This window comes from Schistocerca americana, chromosome 1 (genome assembly GCF_021461395.2).
Source record: "Schistocerca americana isolate TAMUIC-IGC-003095 chromosome 1, iqSchAmer2.1, whole genome shotgun sequence".
NCBI classification, from domain to species: Eukaryota; Metazoa; Arthropoda; class Insecta; order Orthoptera; family Acrididae; genus Schistocerca; species Schistocerca americana.
This window is the reverse complement of record NC_060119.1, coordinates 449,923,232-449,938,432: the sequence shown is the minus strand read 5'-3', so window position 1 is coordinate 449,938,432 and position 15,201 is coordinate 449,923,232. Positions and strand designations below refer to the sequence as shown.

General features: G+C 38.5%; 1 protein-coding gene across 4 annotated transcripts in view; it reads right to left on the bottom strand.

Annotated features, from left to right (window-relative positions):
• Positions 1–15,201, bottom strand: part of LOC124603184 (nucleolar transcription factor 1-A-like) — a 211,756-nt gene that overhangs the window by 171,000 nt on the left and 25,555 nt on the right. Inside the window, exon 1 of one of the 4 annotated variants that reach the window (XM_047136377.1) lies at positions 5,869–6,066. The exons of the other annotated variants lie outside the window; for them this stretch is intronic. Coding sequence (XP_046992333.1) covers positions 5,869–5,873 — 5 coding nt within the window. The 5' untranslated portion in view covers positions 5,874–6,066. Of the gene's footprint in view, positions 1–5,868; positions 6,067–15,201 lie in introns of those variants that run through there. 4 annotated transcript variants of the gene reach the window in all.

The following is a 15,201-nucleotide window of genomic DNA, read 5'->3' as shown; positions in this document are numbered from 1 at the left end:
GCAGAAGACAGAACAAGAGGGTGATCCTATGTTGCAGCCCTTTGCTCCACGTAAGGAGTTGAAGCAATTATTATTATTATTACTATTATTAATATTTTATCCATGTTGGATCTTGTGAATACCACAGCCGTTAATGATAGTTAGTGAGAAAAACCAGTCCACAATGTAAATTTTCACTTTTTATTCATTCAGTGACTAATTTTGGGCCAAGACCCATTTTCAAGTCATGATAACAAAGTCGAAAATTGCATTTCCAAAGATTTCGAAAAAGTGCAATGAACATTTACAGTGCACTCATATAACAGAGCACTGTAAGTGTTCATTGCCCATTTTCTATACCTTTGGAAATGCCATTTTCGGCTTTGTTAAGATGATTTGAAAATGGGTCTTCATTCAAAACTAGTCATTGAATGAATAAAAAGGAAAAATTTGCAACTTGGACTGGTTTTTTGTTCTACTGATTAACAGAAGCTGCTGGCCCAGGCTACTCCAGCATGCTGGAAGTTTGTTAATGACCAGCTGGTTGCATCATTCACCAAAGGTAATAATAATAATAATAATAATAATAAATTTGTTAAGTGCAAAGCCAGTTTAATTACTAAAAAAATCATGTAACAAGACTACCAGTTAAAACTAACAGAAAAGCTTACAGTGTTCAAGAATGAAGAGACTTATGTACGAGAAATAACACTTTAATAAATAATATACTGGAAAAAAAACACATGTTGCTGAAGTGAAGACGGGAAACAAAACAAAATTTGAGAAGCCACAAGAATATTGAAGAAGGAGAGAAAAGAAGTAAAATTAAATTACAGCACAAGTCAGATAGAATAAACTAAGAGCACTGTTTATGAGATGATGTCACTGTACAATGAGAAGATAATAAGGAGACAGCTGAGAATAGCTCAAATATGAAGAAAACAAAACTAACACGCTGGGTAGACATCATATTATATTAGTTAGGATGGAATTTAACAATATTATGAAAAGGAAAGTTGCTACTCGCCCTGTGTCATCGGAAACACACACACACACACACACACACACACAAAACCACAGTTTCTGACAGTCTGTTTGTTGTGTCCATCTGCGACTCAGCATCTCCATTATGTGGTAAGTAGCAACTATCCTTTTCATAACACTGATACATTCCATCCTGAATTTTCCAATGTTTTATACTGGTTAGAATGTGTTGTGATGGCAAACTAGAAGACCACATTAGAGGTATTTCAGGATTTCTTCAAAAATCGTTTTAGCGCACCTAAGAAAATGGACACGTTGACAACAAGCTGTGAGAGCGAGTGCATTCCAAAAGTTTTACTACAAGGAGGAGGGAAACAAATGAAAAGAAGGAATGCCGCTGGGGGTCATGGGTTAACAGTAACAATAATTAAAGTAGGGAGAGAGATGGTGAAAACAAAACTAGCAAAGTTATACAAAGTATAGCACACGGTGGGAACGATGTTGTACTTGCAATCCACATGAAAGAGAGCAGGGAAGGTTTGAGGACGTTGAGCCCATTTGCTTTTTGTCAGTGGTACAGAAGATTTTTCCAAAAATCCTTACTAATCCTCTAGAATTTACAAGGAGAAATGTATAAGATGGCTTTTGAAGTGGGTATAGCACAATGGCCCACCTACAGGTCCTCAACAAAGGAACAACAATTGTTTCTTACTATTTTCTTTGGAAATTACAGAATATGGCAAAGTGTTTCATTATCATAATAAAACACATGCTGGCAATATTCAAGAATCATGAAATAGACTATATCTACATCAATTTGTAGAAAATTATGTACAACAAAGCTGTAACTTACACTCAATTACTTCAGGGGAGAGAGAGAGAGAGAGAGAGAGAGAGAGAGAGAGGGGGGGGGGGGGGAAGGGGGGGTGTTCACAACTGAGAATGAAGTTAGCCAAGGTGACTCGTATTTTCCATAGCCTTGGAACAGTTCTTTGGATCTTAAACTGGAAGAAAGGACAAAATGCAAAAACAAACTTATCGGAACCACCCTCAACTTGCAGATGACATTATTTTGTTTGCTATGGATCCAGAATTTCACTACTAGAGGGAGGAAATAACAAATGGACAGAGACTTTAAAAAAAGAAAAAGACAGTTGGATAAAAGTGGTTTGAGGTTCATTCAACCAGTACTAGGTTACGGAAACGAAACATGCAAAAACAGTTCAAAAATTTAGGGCTGCTCATCGAACAATGGAAAGATGCTTGTTGGATACATACAAAGAAAAGTTGGATACATACAAAGAAAAGATAAGAGAAATAACAGGATTTGAGTATGTTAGAGCAACTGTGATTAAAATCCTTCTGCTAAGTCATTTTATAAAGTATTTAAAATGCTAAAATACCAAAGCATAAGTCATTTTATAAAGTATTTAAAATGCTAAAATACCAAAACATCAGAAGACTTTGTTGTGTTGCAGCAGTCCTTCTCAGGAATAGAATGGCTTAGCTGGGGAGTGGGTACTTCAATACATTTCTTTTCTAACTATGTCATAAGACCACAACCATCAAATTTCTTAGACTTTATTGGCCATAAAATACTAGTGGTTGGTGTTAGGAAAGACAGCAATCCATTTGTGAGGCAGGTGGCTTACTGGTAATTGGCAGTCACCGCAAATCAATGACAAGCTTGTGGGGCCTGTTTTCCTGCTTTTACATACAGAAAACCAAAACCAGTTCAGCATGTGCTGTCCATTTAGTTGGTCACGACAGTGTCAGTGAAGCCACTGACATACAATTGCACAATGAACATGGTAAAAGGATGGTTGGAAATAAGCAGCTGTTCTCTCGGTAGGGATTGTTAAGCTGCACTGGTATTTCAAGTGCCTATCTTAATTTGTGCAAGCACACAAATGGCTGTCTCTCAATTTCTGACTTCAGGAAACTATAGGCCACTCAAAATCCCAGTTTAATTCTGCAATGTTGATCGATCATATTGCCCAAAATGAACAGAATGCTTATGTTTTGCTATGTGGGCCTTCCAGTTTTCCCAATGTACAGGGTTATTACAAATGATTGAAGCGATTTCACAGCTCTACAATAACTTTATTATTTGAGATATTTTCACAATGCATTGCACACACATACAAAAACTCAAAAAGTTTTTCTAGGCATTCACAAATTTTCGATATGTGCCCCTTTAGTGATTCGGCAGACATCAAGCCGATAATCAAGTTCCTCCCACACTCGGCGCAGCATGTCCCCATCAATGAGTTCGAAAGCATCGTTGATGCGAGCTTGCAGTTCTGGCACGTTTCTTGGTAGAGGAGGTTTAAACACTGAATCTTTCACATAATCCCACAGAAAGAAATCGCATGGGGTTAAGTTGGGAGAGCGTGGAGGCCATGACATGATTTGCTGATCACGATCTCCACCACGACCGATCCATCGGTTTTCCAATCTCCTGTTTAAGAAATGCCGAACATCATGATGGAAGTGTGGTGGAGCACCATCCTGTTGAAAGATGAAGTCGGCACTGTCAGTCTCCAGTTGTGGCATGAGCCAATTTTCCAGCATGTCCAGATACACATGTCCTGTAACGTTTTTTTTTCGCAGAAGAAAAAGGGGCCGTAAACTTTAAACCGTGAGATTGCACAAAACACGTTAACTTTTGGTGAATTGCGAATTTGCTGCACGAATGCGTGAGGATTCTCTACCGCCCAGATTCGCACATTGTGTCTGTTCACTTCACCATTAAGAAAAAATGTTGCTTCATCACTGAAAACAAGTTTCGCACTGAACGCATACTCTTCCATGAGCTGTTGCAACCGCGCCGAAAATTCAAAGCGTTTGACTTTGTCATCGGGTGTCAGGGCTTGTAGCAATTGTAAACGGTAAGGCTTCTGCTTTAGCCTTTTCCGTAAGATTTTCCAAACCGTCGGCTGTGGTACGTTTAGCTCCCTGCTTGCTTTATTCGTCGACTTCCGCGGGTTACGCGTAAAACTTGCCCGCATGCGTTCAACCGTTTCTTCGCTCACTGCAGGCCGACCCGTTGATTTCCCCTTACAGAGGCATTCAGAAGCTTTAAACTGCGCATACCATCGCCGAATGGAGTTAGCAGTTGGTGAATCTTTGTTGAACTTCGTCCTGAAGTGTCATTGCACTGTTATGACTGACTGATGTGAGTGCATTTCAAGCACGACATACGCTTTCTCGGCTCCCGTCGCCATTTTGTCTCACTGCGCTCTCGAGCGCTCTGGCGGCAGAAACCTGAAGTGCGGCTTCCGCCGAACAAAACTTTATGAGTTTTTCTACGTATCTGTAGTGTGTCGTGACCATATGTCAATGAATGGAGCTACAGTGAATTTATGAAATCGCTTCAATCATTTGTAATAGCCCTGTATATAGAACTGATTCACAATGTATCCAGTAAACATTTGCTGTTAGAGGGTTTTTTACTTCATCCTTAATGGGATCTATAAAATTCTGCAGCCCCTTCGGAAAACTGGTTTGAAGACTCTTCAGTGAAACACCTTGCCTATTTGATTACTGATCCCTTTGACATTTCTCAATTTTGTTTGTTTAGCTTCATGTTGAACTTTGCAGTTCTTCTTGTTTTTCTTTTTCTGGCATATCTATCAGCTCAGAACATGCTTAATACTGTTTGCATTACTGATGTGATGGCCTCAGGTGGCCAGTGTGTAGAACAAAACACTTTTGAGTTGAATGATTGTGCGATTTGACATGTAAGTACGGGTTGGTGTGTCCTAGGTTGCCACTGGCAGTTCTGTGGACCTCCACAACCTGCAACAAACTGTGCCGTCAGTTGTTTTAGTGTATATGAAAATTCTTGAAGATGTGGTTCTTATGCAGAATGTTAATATAATGATGGAACTTACAATTTTGGATGTAACCAAAAAACTATTGTGTTACTCACATATCGCAGCCAACAGTTTGGCTGAAACTGCATGGCGCTTAAAGCAGTACACATTAAAGGTGTACATTGTTTTCACAGAGAGGGTGGCTTTCATTGTCAATATTTCTGTGTTTTCATAATACTTCACACACCAGGTGATACAGGATGACTACAAACATAACCACAACTGTATACATATATCAGGCGATATTCATTCATTAAGAATGCTAATAGTCTCTTCTATTGTATGGTGTGTTGGAGAAGAACGGCTGACCATATAATGTATGTCAGTTCCTGTATAAGTTGGACAATGTGATAGTGACAAATGTAGACAGGCTGGGCATAGAGAGACAAAATAATGGGAGATGGAGTAAGGAGATGCTGTGTTGAACTCCTTATGATAAGAAACAAGCAATGGGAGATCTAACAGATGATGGAGTGACAGCATAAAGAAACAGGCTAGACAAACTTGGATGCAAGTAGATGAAGATTGTAATATACACAGAAGTGCAGATGAGGATTGTGTTCAGTAGCAGAGCAGAAGAGGATTGTGTTCAGCAGATGATGATAACTTGCTTTTGATATGGTGATGAATATATTTATGTTGACCGCCAACTGTCTATTCCTGTGTTAATCCTCTGTAGATCTTCTTGGGTCTTACTAGAGTTTTCTGTCATTGCAAAAGTCCTACATGTAATAGCATCTTTTCTGAAGAGCTTCATGGAGCTTTTTATGTTATCCACCACATCATATACACAGTACATATAATGTACATTACTGGCTATGACTATCACACATAAGTATAATTAATTCTTCAGGCCGTGCTTTTTATCTTTAACGAGCATTCTCTGACGCTCTATTAATTTTTTCAGAGTCAGAATCAATATTTTTTGTTCGAATATACAACCATAAAATACTATCATTAGCTAGGAAGTAATTAACTGATAGTTTCAAATAACCAACAACAGTACTAGATCAAAATAGCTACATACCTCATTGCTGGGTATTGCTAGAGTCACTTTCGAAGTACACTAATGTCTCTGTAATCATCGGTTGAATACATCTGGTAATCTGACATTTTGCTGGCATACAGATAAGGGCAGCATGATGGACGTGTATATAGCTGTCACTTGATAGCTATTTGTTGTTTTCCCAGCAAAGCAGTTACTATTGTGACAAATATAATAAACCAACCTGCAAACCAAGTGACCTTTTGAACTCAAAACCCATTAACTGAGAGTTCAATTATATCAGTGTCCGATACAGTTGCAAATGTCTTAACCACAAATACAACTGTGTCTGAAAAGGTGGAAATAACTGGGACTGGCCACAACACTTATTTCAGAGAAAGACAGCGATGAGATGTTTGATTAAGATTTGGACAAGGTCAGCAGTTTGACATTCTTATGTGATCTGGTGTTCTCTCATCACTGCCTGTAGGTATTGCAATTATTTACTGTACTCCACTCTGAAAACCAAGCACTATATGTATGTCCTATACATTATACTTTTTGAAGAAAATCTAGAATTCTCTTTTTGTCATCAGACTGACACAAAATGTTGGCTTCGTATCAAAATCTACTAATGTTGTGGTGCGTGACATAATACATATGCAGAAAAGTAAAGAGGAGTAAATGAAACAGGCATAGGGAAAACACACATTAAAAAAAATACAACAATGAAAACAATCCATTTTTCAGAATATGATGTAATTGAATAGATAAAAAATATACTCACCACATGGCGGCAGAAGGCATACATAAACGAAGGTTATAATAAGGTGAGCTTTCGGAGCCAGTGGCTCCTCCTTCAGGCAGAAGCGTTAAAGGGAAATGAAGAGGGGTGAAGGAAAAGGACTGCAGAGGTCTAGGAAAAGGAGTAGATTTCTGGATGACTTTTCTGGAATCTACCCCTTTTCCTAAACCTCTGCAATTCTCTTCCTTCACCCTTCTTCCTTCCCCTTTTAACTATTCTGCCTGAAGGAGGAGCCACTGGCTCCAAAAACTTGCCTAATTATATCCTTCTTTTATGTGTGTGTTCTGAAGTCGCTTGGTGATTAGATTTATCTATCCAATTAAAAAATTAGACTGATAGCAAGTACAACATGTCAATAGCAGGAATGGCTAACACAGAAATGCAAAGCTGTAGATGCATGCCAAACTCAGGGATAAGACAGATCCCATTTATAGGCAAATTAAGTAAGACTTTGGAAAAAGAAGCGTTTTTATGAACATAAAAGAGCTCACATGGCAAGCCAGCTCTAAGCAAAGGAGAAGAGGTTCAAAGAGGGAAGGAGCACACAGAATCACTACATAAAGGACAAATTTGAAGACAATATTATATAAAGGAGAGGGAGTGAATGGAGATGATGTAGGGAATGCACACCTGTAAGAAAAATTTTGCAGTGCACTGAAAGACCTAATAAGGGAATCGTCCAATTCGACATTTTGAAACCTGCCTTGAATTCTTTTATATAGAAAGAACACACTGAAAGAAACCCAATAACAAAATTCTTGTTGCTGAGACACACTGCAAGTATTTTTTAACCCTTTCAGATCCACTGGCAACAATTTTTACTGTCTCTTAGTTGCAACAGAAACTTTTTTTCCACAATGGAAACCTTATGTACACATTTGTGGCTGTTCAATCTTTTCATCATGTGCAAGGCTGCCCCTGCCCAATACCACTATAAAATTATCAACAGGTGAATGTAGCAGTGTGCTGTTGCTTGTGACAGCCAGAATAGACAGAGATTGTTTGTTAATTATATTCCACTGTATAACTGAATTATATTATTGTTTTTTGCATGGTTTACGACAGTGAATATTTCAAAATTAATTATTTTTGTCAATAAAATGAACCTGAATGTGCAATGTTTATTTTGAAAATGGATGAATATATTTCTGTAAATCTTCCTTCGAAAATCATTTTAAACAATCAACTAAGACCATTAAACCATAATTAAAATTGTTCATCTCCCGAAAAAATTCATGTCAGAAAGGGTAAAAAAAACTGTTGATATTGGCCAAATTCCTAACTCATCAAAAGTTGGAGAATTTTTACACTAATGCTGTAGCTGTAGCAGACAGCGCATGCACAACACATCGGGCACATATCCTTGACTGATGGTACAGAAGTAAATAGATAATATGGCATGACACAATCTTAACTTGTAAAGCAGATTTAAGTTTCTGTTCATATTTTCTCTGACATAATTGTTCACAGTTACTATTCACTTAAATTTGCAACCCATTTAATATCCATAATAATGAGCAGTTACCTTTGTGATTTCACTGTGTGTTAACAATAGAGATAAAACTGAATTAAATTTCTTTGTGATTTGATGGCATACACTTGCTAATAGCATCTGTCTATGTCCAGGTTCAAGAGTTTCACAATAATGTGGAATCCAATAAATATTTCCAACTTTGCAAAGATAAAATACCAATAATGTGGTATGCAAATGTAGCCATCTACTTCTTCAGAGGACCTACATGTGTGTTATTTATTAGTTAATTTCTTGGACGTTCATTCCAATGATATCAACATTTAGTCAGAAACTATGGAAACATAGAAGACACATGAAATAACTCTGGCAATTCCATGAATTGTGATTTGAATGATAATTGTTGCATTACAAAGGCCAACAACAAAAATAGAGCACCTTCAGAGCCCAAAGAAAACATGTTTCATAATAGCCTTCAGTGACACAAAAAGGGCTGTAACTTTTTTGGTTAAACAAAAGAAAGAGAAAACACTTCAACTTTAGTTGTCTGCAAAGCTGTTTTCAAAAATGCACTAAAACGGAACTTGCAAAAGCATGAAAGAAAAACAATTTGGATGATTTAGAACTGCTCGTGAGAGTCAATGCACTGTTACCAAGATCTATGACACTTGGCACTCTGAACTGCAAGTGAGATGAATGTTACTGATTTCCAGGCTTCTTCGACCTGGTTAAACAGATTCAGAAAATGGAAATCACAAAATGAGGAAGTTTACTTCAAGTAAATTTTTAGAGAAGATATCATTAATAGGTAATACATACTATAGAGAAACTCGTCACTGACATGAAGCTTATTGTTATCCCCTAAAAGCTGCACACACAGCCAGTCAGTCAGGCCTCATTCAACCACACATTTATCATTTTAAACAAAAAAAGAAAAGAGTCACTTGTGCAGTCAATAAATGCTATGACACATTTGTATACAACAATGCCAGTGATAATTATCGGTAATTACTGTTTCCGCAACTTTCTCTCTGTTTTCACCAACATCAAGACAAACTGGGACCAAAAATTAAAAACAGAGGACTGTTTACCAGCAAAAGTTTGGAAAATGAAAACTACTTCTTACCATCTGCTGAGAATAATTCATTGCTTCGCTGTAGTCTTGGCCTGGTTGTGAAAATAACTCCATATTTCACAGACCACAAAAAGCTATTAATATAATTCAGATTCACCCAGAAGTAAGAGTGTAATTCAGTCTCTCGATAAAAAAATTTTTCAACAGTGTAAAGCATTTTTCAGATTTTTGATAGTTTTCTGTCATTTCAAATTTATCAGCAGAACAATATTCTTAGACCTCAGTCATTCCTGCATTGTCAGTTTGCATCACCACATTTTATGAATTTGTTAAAGGATGCCTGGTACACAACCATTTCTTACTCCAATCCAGTTCTGTTTAAATAAAACTAGTAATTACTGTGAAGTGCCTGAATGCATTAACTTTTCTTTTATTGGGAATGCCTGGGTGTAAGGAAAATGTTTGTTTTCATCACCCAATAGACCTTTGCATTTTTGTAACAACAACAACAAACATGGTATAAACATTTCTAATAAACAATGAACTGTTGCATTGTTAGCAAAATATATTAGCAAAATATACATTATTCAAAAACCATCATAAGAATGGTGCTACAGGAATTGTTAAAAATATTTAATGTCAAAAAATTAAAGTCCAGCCTGGTGGAAGTCATTTGTAATGTAACAGCAGACACTGTCTTGATTTTCTTTCCTCTGATAGTTGCTTGTGTAACAATTATATCTGGAACAGTTTAGTTGTTGATGTGAACTGCAAATTATTCAAAAAAGTAATGAATTGACGCATTTTTGGTGTGACTGAAGTGTTAAAAATTAATATGTGTTCACTTTGGACTTAATGCTGTGTGGCATTATGCCAACTTGTTACGGCTGCATCTGCTTATTCGCTGATTTGAGCACTAGGCAGAGAGGTCTATACAAACCACTATTGTAAGTGGTTCTTCGTGCGTAAAAAAATATTAACTTCAACATTTTTTTTAAAAAACTACATGCAGTCAGCCTTAGTAGTTAAATTTTTGCAAGTGCATTGCTTTCGGCGTATTCTACCTGCACGAAAAATTTCACGGTAGGTTTCGACTTGTCAGACTGGACCATTCCCTAGTAAGATGAAACAAAGCACCTAAGGTAGATGACATTCTATCAGAATAATTAATGTCCTTAGTAGACCCAACCATGACAATATTATTCTATCTGCTGTGCAAGATATATCAGCCAGCAAAATGGGTCAGCTGGAACTAGATACAAGATGTCAGCTTTGTACTATAAGGGGTGTTCAAAAAGAAACGAGCTGGAGTCTGGAATGTGCAAACCGATGACAGGAGGATAATATCATGGCATGTGTGACGAGGTGTGGTTCCGACCAGAGTGTGGAAGTTCACAGCCCGTTGCTAGAGGGCACGTGTCCATGTCACATGAGTATAAAGAGCTAGCAGCGGCAAGCACCAATCGTTCAATGCTGCCAGTCACATTGCAAATGGTGACATGAAGGCATCAACAGAAGAGCAAAGAGGTGTTGTTCGTTTTCTCACAGCGAAAGGGGTAGGAGGAACGGACATTCATCGATGAATGTCACAAGTGTACGGGAAACACTGCATATCCCTTGCATTGGTCAAGGCCTGGCACAAGTGCTTCAGGGAAGGACGGGTGCCGTTAGCCGATGATGCACAGTCTGGAGCAACACACTGCATTACCAATGACATCATCCAGCAGGTGGATGCACTCATTACTCAGGACTGCTGAGTGAACAGTGAAAACCATAGCCGCTGTGGTCGGACTGAGCATCGGAAGTGTTCACACCATCATGAAGGAACAACTGCACATGCACAAAGTGTGTGCCCAATGGGTGCACCACAACAGGAAGCATGTCGAATGGCCCACTGTCTTCCTCATCTGCTGCACTATGCTCAGGAAGGGAATGCGTTCCTGGCACGAGTGGTGGCTGGAGATAAGTCACGGTGTCATCACTTCAAACCAGAATCAAAACGACAAAGACTCCAGTGGCAGCATCCAGAGTCACCACCACCTAAAAAAGCCAAGGCCATCCACACGAGTGCAGGAAAGGTATGTTCTTCTTTGACCAAGATGGCCCCCTGCTGATTCACTTCCTGCAGCACGAGACAAGAGTGAATATCCACCATTACTCATAAACCTTGGCCACCCTTCGCCAAGAGATCAAATCAAAACAAACAGGCAATCTCACCCATGGGTTCATTCTACTTTATAGCAATGAAAAGCCTCATATAGCCAACACAGTCGCGGCACTCCTGCAGAAATTCAAATGGGAGGTTCTCAGCCACCCTCTATATAGTCCAGACCTCCTTCCCTGTGACTACGCCATTTTTGGCCCCCTTAAAAAGGCTCTGAAGGAACAAACAATTCACCTCGGATCACGACGTCCAGATGTAGGTGTGGAACTGGTTAACATTGCAGCCCCAGGAATTTTATGAGAGAACCGTTCACTGCTTGTGTCACAGTGGGAGAAGTGTCTCATCAGCCAGGGTCAGTACTTCTAACATACAGGTTCTGGTTTCTGTAATTGTACCTCCGCCTCTTTAATTTTTGAGCGCCCCTTATACAATGTCCTGTGACGTAATCCATGTGCAAAAAAGGTAAAGAGCAGAATACTGACAATGTTTCTTTTCTTTCATTTACATTATTTTTTAAACAGAAGTTGCAGTGGTAGACCGTAGCCTGAGGTACAGTTAGGTTGAAAGGTGACCATTTGGTTGTGAGTTGGCGAACCACCAAATGTGAATGTGAAATCTTAGTTGTTATGAAATATTGATCTGTAGCATAGCCTGAGGCATAGGTTAGGTTGAAAGGTTATAGTCTGGTTAAGAGTTGGCGAAGAAATATCAAAAGCTTCAGTTAACGTAGTGAAATACCCTAGGACTCTAATAAAAATTCCGTCATCCGACTACCAAAGAAGGCAGGTTGAGTATTACTGATCAAATCAATTTAACGTGTTACGTTTGCAAAATTCAAACAAAAAGTATGTCGAGAACAACGGAATGACTGGTAGCAACTGACCTCGGGGAGAGCAAATTGTGTTCCCAAGAAATAAAAGAAAACAAATATCAAGAAATCATGACATTTTAAAAAAGTAATTGAAGTACAGGGAGAGGAAACAAAAACTTTACGGTCTGATGATGATACTGTAATTCTGTTGGAGATGGCAAAGGACTTGGATGAGCAGTTGAATGAAATGGATAGTGTCTTGGATAGGGGTGATAAGATGAACGTCAACGTAAGTAAAACAAAGGGAACTGTGGGATCCACGGCTATTAAATCTCCACACCGAGCAGCGGCATCCTCCATTAAGTGGGGCCAAGAAATGCATCATTGGCTCACTTCTTCGTGCACCAACCACTACTGACACCACAGGCCACCTTTGTGCATGCCCGCTTCAAAACACAGTGTTTAGCCACCCATAAAACTCAGCAATTGGCCGGCCAGAGTATACGAGTACAGTGACCCCAGCTGCCAGCTCCATTAACTATGGAGCCTTATTTCACACCACTCCCGACATCTACAAGCCAGTTCTCATCATGCTTTGTTTCTACTCCACAACTCAGAAGTACTACGCTGCAGTGGACCTCTATTCAATGTTGATTCAGCCATGTTCTGGACTTAGAACCAGAATGCTACGCTGTAACTTGGACTTCAACATTCACTAGGCTTAGTATGTCAATGGACTTGTGACTTCCGCCGGAATTCTGCATATCACTTGCAATTCCTGGACATCAGTATAACCACCATCAATTTACATAATTTCCCATAAAGTGTTCATCTACAACTTGGCACTTGGTAACAGAATTATTGTTATCAGTATTGTGTCAATAAACTGTAGAATGGTGATATATTTACTGTGTTATTCCTAGATATAACACAATAAAATGGTGATGAGCCAGTAACCATCTAAATTGGAAGTAACTTATTCATCAGCAGGATGAAAACCAAAAGCTGCTACTGAATACCTTCCAATCACTTCTTCAAAGCTTACTGCAGGTGCAAGCAACACGGAAAGTGCCAGACTTTCCTTCCTTTGATGAGGCTTTAGAGCATTGGGAAGCCTACGAATCAAGATTACTGGAGCATTTCCACACATTCAAGGTAACTGACTCCAGCCTCATGAAATCTTTGTTTTTGTCATGGTCAAAACCTGAGATTTACTGGCTACTGTGCAAGTTGGCCCCATTATCTAAGCCTTCAGAGCTTAAATATTACCAGCAGCATATCCATGTTATTTCCTCTTGGGTAGCATTTTAACAGTGCAAGAAACAGCCAAACTAAACTCATAGAGAATGGCCTGCAGAGTCGCAAGTGTTAGGACGAAAATGTCATTTTGTTACCCCTAAAAGTAAGGAGTCATATGTAGAAGATATGATCAGGAAAGTGATCATTCGGGATACTACAAACAGGGATTTCCAGCACGAGACACTTCAACTCAAAGACCCGTTGTTAGACAAAGTTTTGGACTGAGCACAAAGTTTCAAAGGACGTCATAAATCAACATGGTAGCCGTTAATGTAAACACATCCGAGCCAGCAGCCAATAGCCACACTAGAGGCAATTTGGACGTAGCAACTGTACGGACGAGACACCGTACCATTAATCAACAATATCCCCCACCCCGCTCGAGCCGATCAAATAGGTCTTGGGTACCGAAACGATTGTCATCATGTTAGGATTGTTTCAAAAAACATCAGTGTGAAGGCTGTCCTGACAGATCAGCCTATTGCCAAAACTATTCTACCAATGGCCATTTAGTTTCTGTATGACGTAAGTCCTGTCAGGTAAGACAGCTTCCTGCCCAACAGATGGATGTTAATCTGGTAGCCACTACACACCAAAAAAAGAGACCTCCAATAAACTTTTCGTAGAAGAGCAAATTGCAGAGAAGCCAGTTCAATTACACGTAGACACCAGCATTCCCATGAGCATTCTCAATTTTGATACCTATTTGAAACTTGGAGCTCCTCCCTTGTAAGAAACAAAGAGATGTCTAACGCCATATAATAAACATATCATCCCAGTAAGTGGTCAAGCCGAACTGCTGACGACAATTCATAATGTCACCCACCACATTATCTTCTTAGTCATTAACACTGATTCTGCTGAGAACTTGTTTGGACTTTACTCTTTCCAGAAATTTGGATTTTCAATAAATGATTCTCTGAATTTGGTATCCGAAGATGCTCCATACGTGGACCTCGAGACACTTCACCAGGACCTGATTGTGACAAAGCAAGATGGGATATTTTTAACTCCCCTCTTGTTTTGACATTAGTCTCATTAAATTTGTTTTTTCATTTTTGACTAACTACTATTAACATACATGAGTACAATTTACATTTTCATGAAAGAGAAATATTGGCCCTCAGTTTTAAAGAATATAACACCAGATCTAATTTTGTGCTTAGTTTTATGTATGTAATTTATTTTCTAATTTATTTCAACTATTCCTAATTAATACTTTCATGAAAGGGCGAAATCAGTAACTGTTTCGTAACTTAAATTCTATTGTTGAATTATAAACAAATATAAATTCTATAATAATTATAAACATTTGGAGGAACAACTAATTGTATACTTAAAGGATCTATTTGGCTCTATTTGAAAACAGGTTAGCAAAGCCAGCTCTTAATTAAAGTCAAAGTAATTAATAGTTTCCAGAATGAGATTTTCACTCTGCAGCAGAGTGTGCACTGATATGAAAATTCCTGGCAGATTAAAACTGTATGCCGGACCGAGGCTCGAACTCGGGACCTTAAACAGTTTTTCAAAAGTGTTGTTTGCATAACTATATATATGTTAATTTCATGATTTAAACAAATAATTTGGCTTCACCCTTGTAGTAGAAGAAACTGTTAAGAAGAACCAAGTTTTCGATGTATTCAGTTAATTTAATGAGTTAAGTTTTAATTATAATTTCTGTAAATTTAACTTTGAACAATGTGTAGTTTCAGTACCTATTACTGTGAGCATATATAAGGGCCCGATTTTT